At 55.1% G+C, this 14,780-nt stretch overlaps 1 protein-coding gene across 1 annotated transcript in view; it reads right to left on the reverse strand.

Moving 5' to 3' along the window:
* Positions 1 to 368: 368 nt before the first annotated feature.
* Positions 369 to 14,780, reverse strand: part of WNT4 (Wnt family member 4) — a 31,966-nt gene continuing 17,554 nt past the window's right edge. Inside the window, exons 2-6 of the mRNA XM_035344790.1 lie at positions 14,621 to 14,778; positions 3,911 to 4,146; positions 1,623 to 1,754; positions 1,178 to 1,320; positions 369 to 998 (exon numbers count right to left, since the gene is read on the reverse strand). Coding sequence (XP_035200681.1) covers positions 531 to 998; positions 1,178 to 1,320; positions 1,623 to 1,754; positions 3,911 to 4,146; positions 14,621 to 14,778 — 1,137 coding nt within the window. The 3' untranslated portion in view covers positions 369 to 530. The remainder of the gene's footprint in view (positions 999 to 1,177; positions 1,321 to 1,622; positions 1,755 to 3,910; positions 4,147 to 14,620; positions 14,779 to 14,780) is intronic.

A 14,780-nucleotide genomic window follows, 5' to 3' on the forward strand; every position in this document is an offset into this window, starting at 1 on the left:
CAGGGACAGTGACACCCTGTTGCCATCTCCCCATCCCCTGCCATGCCCCCAGCTGCACATACTGGCTGCGCTCCATCGCCTCTCAAGGCTCAGCTGAGCCAAGCAGTGCTCTGGGCTGCTTAGTGCATGCCTTAAATAAATACAAATCATGGTGATAGAAGATACTGAGTGCCTAATGCCAGCCTCGGCTTAGCCATCGCCCATTCACAATGCTCTGGAGGCAGCGGGAACTCGTCCGATGAGAGCAGGCATCGTGCAGGTCCCCAGCCAGCTGGTGAGATCAGGCACGTCCCTGTTGGCTCAGGAAGCCACTGCGGGGCTTTGGCTTCAGCAATAAATAAAGCAAACAAACAAAACAAAAATGCAACTTTTTTTTTTTAACGTTAAATATTTTTTTTCTTTAAAATCTGTTTTCCTCTGGGGCTCTGTCTCTGTAAAGAGCTGCAATCTCCTTGCAGCGTCTAGGCCACTTCCTCAGTCCTGGCCCTGGGGCAAGAGAGAAGCAGGGTCACTCAGCTCCCCTCTGTGCATCACCGGCATGTATGGATTTCCACCACCCGATGGCAGGGTTTGCACTTGACGGAGCAGCACCAGTGGAATTTGCAACTGCACCTTTCCACAACCTCCACTTCGTCCGTATGAAAGCCCCGACCGCAGCACATGAGCTCACAGCCATCGATGGCCTTGGAGGTCTTGTTGCACTGCCGGCCACTGGTGCCCAGCACCCCATTCTTGAGGTCGTGGTCACAGAAGTCAGGGCTGGAGTCCAGGTAGACAAGGTCCTCATCCGTATGCGGTTTGAACTGGGAGTTTTTCGGCACCAGCACTTTGGTGGAGCCGATCTCACTCTGCTCGACCTCCGTGGCACCGTCGAATTTCTCCTTCAGCACATTGCCCACTTTGCGGAAGGGGGGCATGGCTTTCCAGCACGTCTTGAACTCGCACGAGCCCGACACGCCATGACACTTGCACTCCACCCGCATGTTGTTGAGGATTGCCTGGAGGAGCACACATGAGAAAGGAGACAGGACAGTCAGCACGGGATGGATGCAGCAGCAAGGTGGGACAGAAGGGGACAGGGCTCTGTGGGATGCAGGGGGTTTAAAAGTGAAGCCAAAGGGACTCGAGCAGTGGCTGCAGACCCCACTGGGCTGCCCAGGTGCCCCCTCACCATTACCTTCCTCCCTGCCTCATTGTTGTGGAGGTTCATTAGTGCTCTGTTGGAAGAGGCCCCTTTGCTCCTCTCACGGACGTCGACGAAGGACTGCGAGAAGGCCACACCATAGGCGATGTTGTCAGAGCAGCCAGACCACTGGAAGCCTAAGGCACAGGGCATGGGTGAGACAGATGATGCAAGCCTGCCTTGCTCATCCCTTCCAACCCTGCTATTGCTAAAATACCGCTCATCTGCCCCCTTCTGTCTTGCTCTCCACCAGGCTGGGCTGCCCGTGTGAGTCACGGGGGGGTGGGGGGGGAGTGGGGAACAAGATCCTTTGGGCTATGCTCCCTGTTTTTTTTTTTTTTTTTTTTTACATTTCTCTTAAGGATGGCCCCCCAGAGTGGGCATTGCCATGCTCGGTCGTTTTGCATCCCCACGCAGCTCCCACGCTGTGCATGCTCACCCTGCGGGCTGCCCCCCTGCACCGTGCGGTCGCAGCCACACTTGTCCAGCTCGCCACTGCTGCAGGCGCGGGTCACTGCAAAGGCCACCCCTGCCGAAGAGATGGCGTAGACGAACGCTGCCTCCCGCGTCCCTGCAACGGCACAAATGGTGGAAAAAGTGGCAGGAGGGCCGAGGCATGCGAGAGGGCTTTTCCGAAGCTGTGCACCCAGGTGGCCAAGGCTGGGTTGGGCTGCTGCATGTGCCTCTTCTCCCCATCCCTCCCAGCACCTGGTGTTGCACATAATACTCCTTGAAAATCTGGTCTGAAAATGGACTCTTAGCAAGACATGCATGCAGAGCTAGCAAATTGAGCTCTTTGTTATGTCTCCCCTTCCCCAGAGATGCGGTACTGCATGTAGGACTCATCCTCCCAGTAACGATGTTTGCTTGGTCCCAAGCCTGCACCAGTTCCAGCAGAGGAACCCACGTTGCTTGCAGCAGCAAAAACCCCATCTTGCAATGGCCAAGGAGCTGGGAACTGCTCTGCAAAGTTAAAACCTGAATGTGATGGGTAAGATTTTAACCTGGCAGTGAGAGAGAGGCAAAGGCTGCATCGCCAACGTGGAGAGAGCTCTCCTGGGCCTACATGGGGTGACTGTCCTGCCTGGTGCTCGCAGGGCACCCCTTCATGTGAGCCCTCTGGCATCCCAAACAGTTATACTTATGCACTGCTCCTAATATCCAGGACTGCCCCCTGCAGCTGCAGACCCTTGTCGTTGGCACACAGCATCCCAGAGCTGCAGACACCTCCAAAAACAGCCTGCAAAGCTCCACTACCACAGCCCAGTCCCGAGGAACAGTCCCTTCCCTGCACTTTCTTGCACTACCCGTGTGGTGGCACCCAAGGAGAAAGAGCTCATTTGAGCTGTCTGCATGGGGAGACCTCTGGACACAAATCCCTGGGGCGGCACAGCCTGGGATTGTGACTGTCGGCTCTTGCAAAACCCAAACACCCACCAGCCTCTGAGGCCGAGGGTGGCTGAGGACACAGCTCCTCTCCAAAGAGGGAGGATGGCATGTTGGGTAGCCATGTGTTAGAGCTGTGTGAAGGCGGGGGGGGGGTGGTGGCAGAAATCTCCCTGGCTCGCTGGTCGGACAGAGGGCAGCTACTTTGGTGGTCGCAGCCCAGGCTTTGGTGGTCAAGCAGCAGTGGCTGGGGAGGGCCCAGCCAGCGGTGGGACTGAACCACCTCCAAGTTAATCGAGGTTAATGGTAGGATCGTGTTGGTCGGTTTGTGCTGTGGCTGACTAAAAAGAGGCGACTTTTAGTTTCTGGTATTTCTGGTATTTCCAGTCCTGAATCTTCACAAGAAGAGATCTTCACCCCTGCATCGAAGGGAGGAAAGTCAAACAAGGAGCTGGGGACAGCTTTGGCCAACATTTCCCTGGATGGGAAGGTGCTGGGTGCATCAGAGGTTGGGTGGCACCTGAGGGGATGCAAGGCCCCCCCTGGAAATCTCTGAGGGTGCTGAAGCAGCCTTCCTCTCTGGCTCCTCACCCTGAGACTCTGGGCCCTCGCTTGGTTCGGTCACAGCCGTGTGCCCCCAGGATGCCTGTGTGCAGCTGGGATTGCAGTGGCCAGGGGCTGTCCTGGCCATAAATCCTCCCTGAAGGCTGTCAGCGTGGTGGTGGCAGGCAATGCTGCTCCAAAGAGGGTCCAGCCACGGTGTGTTTTACTCTCGCTGGGCGGCAGAGGGCTGTCCTCCCAAGGCCTCGCACACAGACGGCTCTGTCGGAGAACAGCACTGTTTGGCAGCAGTGACTGCTGTGGTGCTGCCCAGAGAAGAGACTGAATACACCCAGCATCTTGCTGCAGCTGTGGCTTTGCAGAGCAAAGCTCCTTGGCTCAGCAGGATGGAGACGAGGCCACTGAGCGACCTTACGATCCTGCTCAAACTTGACACATCCTTGTAAAAGCTCCAGGCTGGATGCCTGGGGCTGATGCCTCCTCGGTGCCTACGTATGATGGGCACCCACTGGGTGTGTAAAAGATTCAGCAGAGTAACCATCCAGCAACTGAGGAACCACAATGGCCTTGATATGCTCCTGCCAGCACAGTCCGAAGAGCCTTGCTGCAATGCCCAGGGAAGGGCTTTGAGCCCCAGGACCCAGTGTAGGGCTGTTCCCTACTCTCCGCAGCTGCTGGCTCGGGGACAAACGAACCCCCCCTGTAGCCCAAAGGATGCGGCCAGGCTGTTGGAGCTTCTCCCCCATGCTGCAGCACCCCATGCGTGTCCACCTGGCTCACCTTGTGTTACCACCTTGCCGAAGACAGGCAGCGTGTCCAGCGTGGAGCAGTTCCAGCGGCGGTTGCGGAACTGGTACTGGCACTCCTCAATGGCCAGTTGGGCTCCGCGCCGCACTGAGTCCATCACCTCCAGGTTCCTCTTGCACATCTGCACCTGGCGCTGGATCAGGCCCTTCAGCTTCTCACAGGTCTCCTCCTCAGAGATGCTCCCCACCGAAGACAGCTTTGCCAGGTACCTGCCGCAACAGCCAGTGCAACGGGTTAGGAGGCAGGAACTGGAGGAGTGCATACCCATGTTCAGCAGGATGTGAGGAGTCCCAAGCCTGTCATCCCCTCACCTGGGTCACCTTAAAAGTGCCACTGCAGTGGCTCCACAGGATGCATTTCTGCATGGCAGAGAGCAAGGCCAAGCAAAACAACCATCCTGCGGCAGCCTGGTCTCCTGTCTCTTAGGGAGCCGAGCTGCTGACTCCCCTTTGCCTCTGTTGCCTGCATGGAGGATATTTTCAGTGTTGTCTGAATGTGCCTGGTCAGGTCTCCTGAGTACCGGCACATCCAAGCGCTACTAGGAAAAGACAGAGGTCTCCGAAGTCAGCCAAAACAAGCAGGACAGACACTTGGCTGCCTCCAGCTGCCACATGGCTCCCGCAGCGTGGCAGTGTGCTCATCACCGACAAACATCTCCCTCCAAACCACTTCCCTCCCGGCGCCTGCTTTTAGCTCCTCCAGTGCCTGAAGATGGCCTCTGGGAGCCGCCAGGTTTCCCGTCACTTGGGGTTCAAGCAGGGCTTGAAGTGGGGAGGATGGAACCAGGAGCCCCCTGGGGACAAAACTGCATGTGCTGAGCACCTCCTGCACCGATCTGGCTCCCAAACGTGGCCGCCAGAGATTTGGTGACTTCGAGGAACTGGCCACATGCTGTTTTCCATGGCCCCATCCTCAGCAGGACTTACAGAGTTGCTCTCCAGTGGTGGCATTAGGGGAAGGGAGAGCTCCCCTTTTTGGGTGAGCATCCTGCAAGCTCCAGGCAGCTCCCCACCAAGCAGCTGAGTGCGCTGCACACTGCAGTAACCCAACCCACCACACCCTGCATCCATCTCCATGTGCGCCAGTTTCCCAGGCTCAGCCTCCTGCCCCAGCCTGATCCCAGATGGGTTATAAGATAGACCCCCACAACTCATCCAGGCTGTAGGATAAACCCTGATTTTCTAAGACTATCCACGTTAGTGCAGGTGCAGGCACATGCCCAGACACCTCCCTCCTTTCTGTGGCTGCTGGCACCTGCTTTGGGTGCCACTGCCACTGGTGGCACCCTGTGCTGCCACAGGGCAGCGATCACTGGGCAGGCACAGCTCCTGCTCGCACCCTCCAACCACACCGAGCTCTAACATCCTCACGAATCACCAGCACCAAAAAGCTCACATTGCTACCTCGCCCGTGCTGAGTGATGTGAGTACTGAGCGAAGGCTTTTTGGAAAGCTCATTCCTTGACTCTGCATTTCGCAGCCCTACAGAGCTTGTGGGTTTTTTGTTTGCCTTTTTTTTTTTCTTCTCCTCCTCCTCCAAAGTTACGACATCCTGCTAAGGATTTTGCCTTTGAAGCACTGATTGCCTCTGAGAAGTGACTATTCAAAAGTGGCTCCTGCTTCCTGCCTGTTCCCATGTGTCCCAGGAGCCAGATCTGCTGACTTCAGCCACAAGATCAAGCTGTCACAGCCTCTTCCTCCCATTAGCCATGCCAGCCTGCCCCAGGAGGAGGGAGCAGGATTTTCTCTTCCGTGCATCAGCAGAATTATTCACCAGCTTGGTTTCATGCTTACGACTGGGGGCCGTGGGAGATGGTGAGAAAGTCAGGTTGGCTTGGAGTGTCCATGGGGAGTCTGCATGGCTAGCCGCCAAAAGCATTCAGCTTTCCTCATGTGTGGAGGTCACTTGATGCAATGCCTCTTGGACAGTGGGAAGTGGCAGGCTGCTGTGCTTTCAGAGCCAAGCTCTTTTCTAGCCTTTATACCAGCTAAGCAGCTCTGCCCAAGGGTTTCTGCTCCTCTAAGGGCCCAGTCTTTGCAGAGGACCAGCTGCATGACTGCCTGATGCAAACAGCTGACTTGAAAAACCCACCATGAGTGAGCAAACCCACGGCTCATCATCTTTCTGCCAGCCCCACGGTGCAAGCAGTGCCACTGGTGCCGTGCTGTGGCCCCAGACACTGGGAGCAATGTTTGCTGCTTCTGCACTGTGCTGCATGTGGCTGGGCCAAGACGAAGGCAGCAAATGTCCCTTGGGATTGTTCAGGACACTTGATGCTGAGCCCATGACAGCCCTGTTCACTACCCCACCCAGCTGTCATTTCGGTTTGTGCACGGGGAAGCCAGTGCACAGCAATGCAATCAGATTTATCCCGAGACACCGCAAGTCGGGTGATAAGCTTTGTGCCTGGAAGACAAGAAAACCAGATTCTGCCTCCAGCACCACCCCCTTGTGCTAATCTACCTATTCTTACCTCCTCTTCCCCCCCCTCCCCCCCGAATGACTTAAACAGTATTTATTGCAGCAGGGAACCAGCTCCTGGAAATCAGCATGGCTGGTCCTGCTGGTGAGCCAGTGCCCAGCCCCACTGCGGGCACCTAACATCAGCTCTGCTTAGGAGCAAAGGAGACAGGGGCACCATCTCCTTTTCTAATATATTTCCCAGCTCAATGGGATTCTCCAGGCAATGTAGAGCTATAAATTCAAAGTACACATGAAGAGAAGGATGACAAGAGCCTTTCAAGCCTTTCCAAGTAGATGTGCCTGATAAGACACCTCCCCAACAGACATTTAATGGTATTTGGGATGATAAAATGAAGGACAAAGATGCTTCAAAGATGGATACAGTTCTCCAAGAGCACGTCTGGTAATTTGTTTTGCAAGGCAGGCAAATGAGGTGAAGCTATCCAGAACGATGCTGTGGCCTCTCTCCCCCATCATTCCTCCTTGGCCCGTGCACATCTATCTGCCCCCCCCGGGGACGAAGGCAGCAGTGCCTGAAATGCCACAGCTGCAGGAGACTCCCAGCTTACCTCCAGCCTCCCACACCCTCTCGTACTGTCCCTGCTTTCCAAAAAAAAAGGCTTTAATTTTGGTGGGGTGAGAGGGGATGGCTCCAACCCTAGTCTCTAGGTCAAGTCAAGGATGCAAGGAAAGATCTTTGTCAAGTATGGAATTGCTTCAAGTCTTTCAGGTGGCACTTGTCCATGTCACATTCAGGGGCACTACACAGGAACATCTCACTGCCTTTCCTTTCCCTGTGGCAGCTGTGGGGCAAGATAAGAGCTGGGAAAGGTGCTCTGCCCCCACCAGCACTTGAAGATGCTCCCACCCTGCAATGCACAGTGTTCCTCAGAGCTGTGGAGCCTGAGCAAGGCACCAAACCCATCTGCAATGCTCCTTGGTCAGCACACAAGCCCTGTTCCAGCACTTTGCCTGGTCCTTAATGAGGACATTGCTCCAATATTTTTTCCTGGATTGAGGTGATAGAAGCCAGACAAAGCCTTTTCTGCCTTCCACAGGCAGCAGGACCAGCACACCAGGAGTGAACCGAAGCAAAGCTGTCCTCTGCAAGGTCTCAGTGCAATCTCCATCTCAATATCACATCTTGACTTCTCTGTAGCTGAGCAGGGCTCTAGCCTATGATTTAAGTCTCGCAGGCAGCTTCAAAACAGCCCTGCTTGTGGAAAAAAATAAATAATAACATAATTTCTTCCCTTACCAAGACTGAGCAAATAATGTTTCAAGGGGTAGCTCCTGCCCAAGTCATTTGTTCAAGTCTTGTCTTCTTGCTTCATCATCAGATTTGTATTTCTTTTCTCCTGACTTTACATCCATACAAGTCACTCACAGAACAAGCTCCCTTTTATTAAAAATCACTGACAACACAAAACCCACAGAAAGCTGTTCCTTTTTTCCATCCACAGCATACAGATCAAGGTTGAAGTCCCATAATTTAAGTATTCACAGTTGATCCACTCTGTGAGGTGGAAAACAGGGAAACCCCAAAGCTAGGGAGATTTGAAAAGGAAAAAAAGAAAGCCCTACTTAAATAAAAGTGACAATGATAATTTCTGCTGCAGAGGCTGGCACGTAGAGCCAGAAGGAGAAGGGAGGGGATCACCTGCCACGGAAAGGTGTGGAAATGTGAGTCACAGACAGATTCTCAGTAGAGGCAGTTTGGGGAAGACGCAGCAGATGTCCTGGAGTGAGCAGAAATTTTGTTGTTTAAACAACAACAACAACCACACAAAACCAAAAACAAACAAACAAACAAACAAACAAAAAACCCACACCCAAAACTGAGTTTCAGGTGTGAAAATCCCTCATGTTTTCTCATTTGGAGAACTTTTTCCTAAAGATGGTGACAGCCAGGCCCCTGTGGTCCCCTATCAGAGATGCTGAGCAGTCAGATGAGTCAGAAGCTTCGCCCTGCTCGGCAAACACCCAGCCCTTCTGGGCCACCTGCCTGGCTAAGTCCATAAAGGGGTTGTTCCAGCCAAAACAAGTGAGAAGAGAAGGGGGGGGGGGGCAGAAAAGAGGAGAGAAGAAAAATGCTTCAGCATCTCTGTGCTGCTGGAGCAGGGAAGGCAGCCACCAGCCTCCACCTGTGCCCACGGTGCATGCTGCTGGAGACCTGCGAGGCTGTCCCAGTGCAGCTGGTGGCCCTGCAGCAGGACATGTACCCTCCCCCCCCCCAGAGACTAGATGCCCCCCCACCCCAGGATTAGATGTCCTTCCTTTCTGTCGCTTGTAAATGTAAACCATGATTTACAATGTTGTCATCCGAAAGCCTGTCTGGTTTCTTCCCTGGAAGAAAAGCAGCTCTCCGGCTGCATCCTTCTTACCAGTTACTGCAGATTTCATCTCTTGACTGAAACCATGTTTTTCGCACCCAAGTCTCCACCTCCAATTAATGGCTGCCAAAGCAGTCCCCCAGGGCCGCCGTGCTCACCATGACCTGACCAGGGCTGGCGGGGAGCGAACCCCACAGGGCTCCAGCCTTGCTAAGGGCTCTCCACCAACTGCCCCGCAGCTTCTAGGGTGTGGTTTCACCCCTAGCAAGCTGCCACAGGCGATGGTGGCCCCCACAGCCCCTGGGGACAGCCAGGGGGCCTGGTTGTGGGTCCCAGGCCAGCCTGATGCCTTGGCTCAGCACCTGCACTTTGTGATGGGGAGGAGCAGGATGGCAAGCTGAGTCAACCTGGAGGGTAGCATCCACTTTGGGAATCTACTTCAGCTGTGCAGGAAGCATCCTTTACAGCATCTCCCTTTATAAGCCAACAGGATCTACTCCTGTACTTGAGCACAGCAGCAAGGACTGGTTGCAAGAGGAAGCAAGTGCGGGCTGCATGTCTGAGCCATGTGGGAATTCCCCTCATGCAATGCTTCAGGCTAGACCTGGTTGGAGAAATTCTGACAAGTTTTTCATTTCAATCCAAATTTGCAAACACATGGCGAGAGGAGCCTTTTTTCAGGATTAGTTTGATCTCACCCAACTTCCAACAGGCTCCAGGCTGGTTTCCATTGGCCAAGATGCTCAATTAATTTTTTCCCCGAGTAATTTAATGAAAGCACAATACTGGCTCCAGTTCTGCTGAGGCAGCCAGATGCTGCATGGCACCTTCCCAGCTGCAAACCACAGTAGCCACTCCTGGGGAGCCTGGAGGATGCAACTGGGGGTCACCCACAGGAACGGGGGGGGGGGGGGGGCACACACACACCACACCTGGAGACAATCAGATGTAGCCTGCACTTGTAGCCAGAGCAGGGCCTGCCATTCAAGCAGTCTTGGATAATTGAGATTTCTGTGGATTTGCAAGGCTTTCAGCTTAAGAATTTTAAAAAATAAAGAAAATTGAGTATTGTAAGAGCCTGTGGTGTTGCACTTGTAAGGAAATATGGAAACGCCAAACTGTCTGGGAGTTCAGTGTCAAGATTTGCAAAGATCTCTCGCCTCTGCAGGATGCAACCTTTAAGGGCAGTCTGTTTAGCTGAGCTAAAATTAGCTGCTTTTGTCAAAAGTGGTAGGATTCTTTTTTAAAGTATTGAAAAAAATCATTCAATTCAATGGAGGCTGCCGGTTTAGGTCTGTCTCCCCATAGCCCTTGGGAATAAGCATGCAGGGCCCCAGCACCCCCTGTGGTAATTCACCATGCAGTGCACAGGCAGGGGAGCCCTAAGTCCTGTGCCTGCAGCCCAGCAGGATTCTCAGAGCGATGTGAAGGGGCTCTGGGCACCCCTGCAGCAGAGAACCCTTCATCCAGTCCCCCAGCAGCCCTTGAAGCAAGGAAATTCTCCATCAGACCCACTTTGTGCAATCCACTGCCCTGGCTGCCAGAGCAGAAGTGACTGGGGAACCTTCCTGACACCATCCTTGCACCGAAAAGCACATGGGGAGGGGAGCAGGGCTTGGCAGGAGCAGATCTGCCCCGGAGCTACCTGCACCTGCTGAATCAGGGCTGCAGCAGTGTGGCATCCACTGGGAAGATGCTGGGCCAGTTCCTCGTTGGGTGGAAAATGGGAGGGTCACAAAGACAACGCAAAGATTCTTACGCAAAATGGAACCCAACCAGGCTTGAGGTGAAGCAAACTCCGCTAGCAAAGCTGGGGAGGTTCACCTTAAAAATTGAGTCTGGTTTAAGTACAGAGGGATGCAAGTGGAGGACCTAGGCCTGCTTCTTCTACATCCCCTACATTGCACAGTGACCCAAAACTGGCACAAAATTAGTGTATAGGGCTATCCACGCTGCTTTTGCAATATCCCCTCTGCAAAGCTGGCAGGAGTGAGCAGAGAGCATCGGGCCCTGTGTTTGTCAAGCACCTTGTGATGTTCAATGAAAGGGGGGCTACAAAAGCCCCAAATCCTTTTGTCCCTCTCTCTCTCCAGCCCTCAAAAGTTGTTGCTATTAGCTGCTTAGCCAGGCTTGTTAGGATGCTTGCAAGGTCTCCAAACTTTCCCAAGAATAGGCAGTTTCATTACTCAAAGGCTTTTAAAAGCCCAGCTGTGCTCCTGGCCCTTTAAGCCAAGTCTCAAGCCCAATCGGAAGCTTTAAACCCCTGTAAGTAGGGGTAGACGGAGCTGCTGGTGGCACACCCTGCTCTGCAGCAGCATAACCACATCTTGCACTATTCAGAGTGCATGGAGAGCCTCCTCCAAAGCCAGTTCTGGATGTGTAGCAGTAGGAAGAGGTAGAGAGGCTGCAATGACTCCCAGAGAGCTAAATAACCAGGGCCCTGCCCATAAGGGACCCCTGCCCTGTTGCCTCTTGAAGCTTTTCAGGCAGGGGAATTGACTCTCAGGGCTGCAACTGCTCCAACAACCCAAATAGCTACAGGTGACAGCAGCCCCAGTGCCATACACAGTTAACAGAAACCTTCATTTACCCCCACTTCGTGTATTTTCTAGCTCACCCCTTCAGGTGGGTTTCTGCTCCTCGCCAGCCCCCAAAGAGGTAAATAAATCACCCCTTAGCTCCTGCCGAAACGGGGGCCCTGTTCTCCCTGGGCCACTTCCAAGAGGTGCTCAGCCCACGCAGTACTGGGTGCTTGGCTGAACCCTTTGAGAACCCCCCCAGCACCAGGATGTTGCTGCACCTCTGTCCGAACATGCTTCCAAATTCGGTCACGTTTATGCATGTGTAGGTTCAAGAGCTGAACTGAGGCTGTGAAATGCAAGTTGCTTTGGATTGCAGCTCTTCCCATGGGTAAATCAAACCCCTGGACTCCTGTGTTTCCTCTGGAGAAGGGAGAGGGACCTGCCCTTTATGCACAAGCACAACCAGCTACAGCTCTTTACTTCACTTTACAATTCTGAGCCTGCTTTAAGGAAAAGGCTTAAAGCTCTCTGAGCCTCAAAAGGCAGGAGGAAAAGCAACTCTGAGGCTTTCATTGGGAGGGGGAACAGAGCATCTCTTCAAACTTGGATGTCAGAGCTTTTCTGGATAGGCAGTGAGCCAAGCAGCAGCTCCCCGAGCTCAGACACTGAGAAAACACACCTGAGGTTTACTTCCTAGCCAGATAGAAAGTATATCGGCCCATTTAATAAAAAGATTTGGCAAAGTCCCTTCCAGCTCAAAACGTGTGGCAGCAGAGCGATGCCTGGCAGAGACGCTGACACCATCCTCTTCCAGGTGGCTTGGGGCTCAGAGGGCACTGTGTGCAGGGTCCTGATGAGCCCTACCCCACTAAGCTGGGCTCGCTGAAAACCTTCAGCTCAAGTGTTGCAAGTGGCGTCTCCGAAGCGCTCGGGGAATGCGAGTCCTGACAGGTCAAAAGACGCTTTAGAAAAAGCCTCATCTTGTGAAAGGCACACTGAGCTTAATCACTAATCCAGCAGGTTTCTGGAAAAGCAAACTTCACCGTGCGCTGCCACCCAGCGCACACACCTACGTGCAGAAGTATGCACCTGGCCAGGCGTGCACCCAGCATCATGCGCCAGCTGGATCCGGCCTCTAGATGCTGGGCGCGGGCGGGCAGCACCCAGGCAGCGCTGCGATAAAGCAGAGCATGCTGGAGCCCACACGCATAAGACGCAGCTTTGCAGAGACATACAAGGCATACTCATTCCTTGAATATCTGATAACTCCCAGGATCCTTCTAACTCTGTTTATTGCCTCCGGCAGCCTTTGTTTCTGATGTGAGAAGATAAACAATGGGAATTGTCTTAATCCTAAAGGCAAAGAATAAAAAGCACTGAGCGGGGGATGATCCTTTTATCACAATACATTTGTAACATCAAAAATAGTTGACCCTTTCTTTCGAACGCACTGAGATGTACCTGCTTTTCCTCCCCTGTTGGCAGGAATGAGCCCTCTGCTCTCCCGTGGATGAACCCCCCATGCCCACTCCTCGTGCCGTGCTCCCCAAGCCCACCCCTTGCGCCGTGCTCCCATCGTGCTGCAAGCATGGCCAGTTGCACATAGTGCTCCCGGTGAGCCACCCTTCTGCCTGAGCCACCCCTCTGCCTGCCTTGTCTTCCCACTTCTCCCCACCAGCCCCAGCCCTGCAGCTGTATGCTGGGACCCCCCCCCCCTCTGCACACCCATGCAGAGCTGACCCTGCCACTGTGGTTTAACACCAAACCCCTCCTTTGCCAGGTTCTTCCCCATGCCTGTCCTGGGTGAGCAGGGGCTGCTCCTCCCCAGGGACCTGCCATCATCCTACAGGGCTTTCTCGGGACTTTCTCCCTGCGAGAAAAGCGCTCCCACTCTTTCTGATGTACCTTCACTAGACGCATGACAGCTTAAAGACCACCTTGATAGCTGCTGTGATCCACCCACCTCTTTGCTAGAGACGAGCAGAGCGCAAGTCGCTCCATCTGGCAAAGCAGGGGGGAGGAGGGCTGAGTGCTAACGCATCCCAGCCAGCTACCCGAGGGTGAGCACCTTTTCCCATCGGCAGGACAATGGGAGAATGCTGCTGACCTGCTGCCAGCTTTCCCCAGCCATAGGGAGCATCCTCCAAAACTAATCCACCTCCTGCAGCCTCCAGCAAGCCAAACATAAAGGCAGGAGAGATGGGAATCACAGAGAGCACTCCTCATGCAGCACAGGGGACATGTTTCTGGGTCCATGCCTGCTTGGGTGTAAGTGTTGGGAGAGGAGCGAGCCACCAGGGAGCTTTTGTGTTAGCCACCCCAGCCTCCAGCCCTGGGGACTCCCTGGGGTCTGCGGTGTGCCTGACCTTGCCGATGGAGGCCTGGGGAAGCGAGCTGGATGCAGCCCATGTGCCCGGCCCGACAGCAGGTCCACTCAGTGCAAGCACCAGAGTCTGAGTTCAGCCTGCCAGCACAGTGGCCGATGACACTGGGAGCGGGGGAAATAATGTCTCCCAAAAGACAAGATTAATTAGGAGGAAAGAGTGCCTCCATTCAGAGTTTTGAGGGAAGGCGCTGTCACACCCTGTCCCCTCTTGCCCTAGGGGTCTCCCCAGAAGACAGCCCCTCACCTTGGCAAATGTGCAGGAATTTTCCAGAACGATTTCCACCCCTGTTTACCTTACACATTATTTCAGTGTTTGCTTAGTGGGTAACCAATGTCACCAGGCTCCTCCATGGCATGCAGCAGCCCCCCACGGCCCCTTGACCGTGCTCGTGGGGCAGCGGGAGCCAAGACACACGCAGCCTGACCTGTGACAGGTCCCTGGGGCCAGCGCGCGAGCGAGCCCAGTTCAGCTGCAGCAGCCGCCCTGGCCCTGCCAAGTCCTTCCCTGGACCGCTGGCCCTCACAGGGCGCCTCGCCAAGCCCCAGGCCCTGCTCTGACCCGGGGGCCCAACCTCGGCTCCCCAGCGCAGCCCAACCGAGTAACTGAAGAACAAAAGGAGAAGGGGGGGGGGGGAGGGGGGACTTTCATGCCCCTCAAGCGAGCCGCTGAGCGGCCTCGACGAGGCGCGGGAGCAGAGCAGCCGGGCAGGATCCGCATCCCCGCAGCCCACCTGCCGGGGCCGCCGGGCCACCAGCCCCGGCCACGCCGGCTCGGAGAGGGCGAGAGCCCGGAGCTCCCCGCAGGCTGCCCCGGGGCCGGGAGCCCGAGCTCCGCCGCCGCCCCGCTCCGAAGCTGGGCAGCGACGGGGCGCGACCCCCGCGGGGGGGATGCTGCCGGGCCCCGCGGCACCTGCTCGGCCGCCCCCGGGGGGAAGCAACAAGTGGCGGCGGTGGCTCCCCCTCGCCCGCGGCTACTCACAGCCAGTTGCTGGCGTTGGCCGAGAAGGTGGCGAGGATGATGAGCAGCAAGGAGCGCAGGAAATACTCCGGGCTCATCCTGGAGGGCAGGCAGGCAGGGAAGGAAGAAGCGGAGCGGAGCGGAGCGGAGCGCGGCGGCGGCGGCGACGGCGGCGGCGGCG

Source organism: Oxyura jamaicensis, chromosome 21 (genome assembly GCF_011077185.1).
Source record: "Oxyura jamaicensis isolate SHBP4307 breed ruddy duck chromosome 21, BPBGC_Ojam_1.0, whole genome shotgun sequence".
Taxonomy (NCBI): Eukaryota; Metazoa; Chordata; class Aves; order Anseriformes; family Anatidae; genus Oxyura; species Oxyura jamaicensis.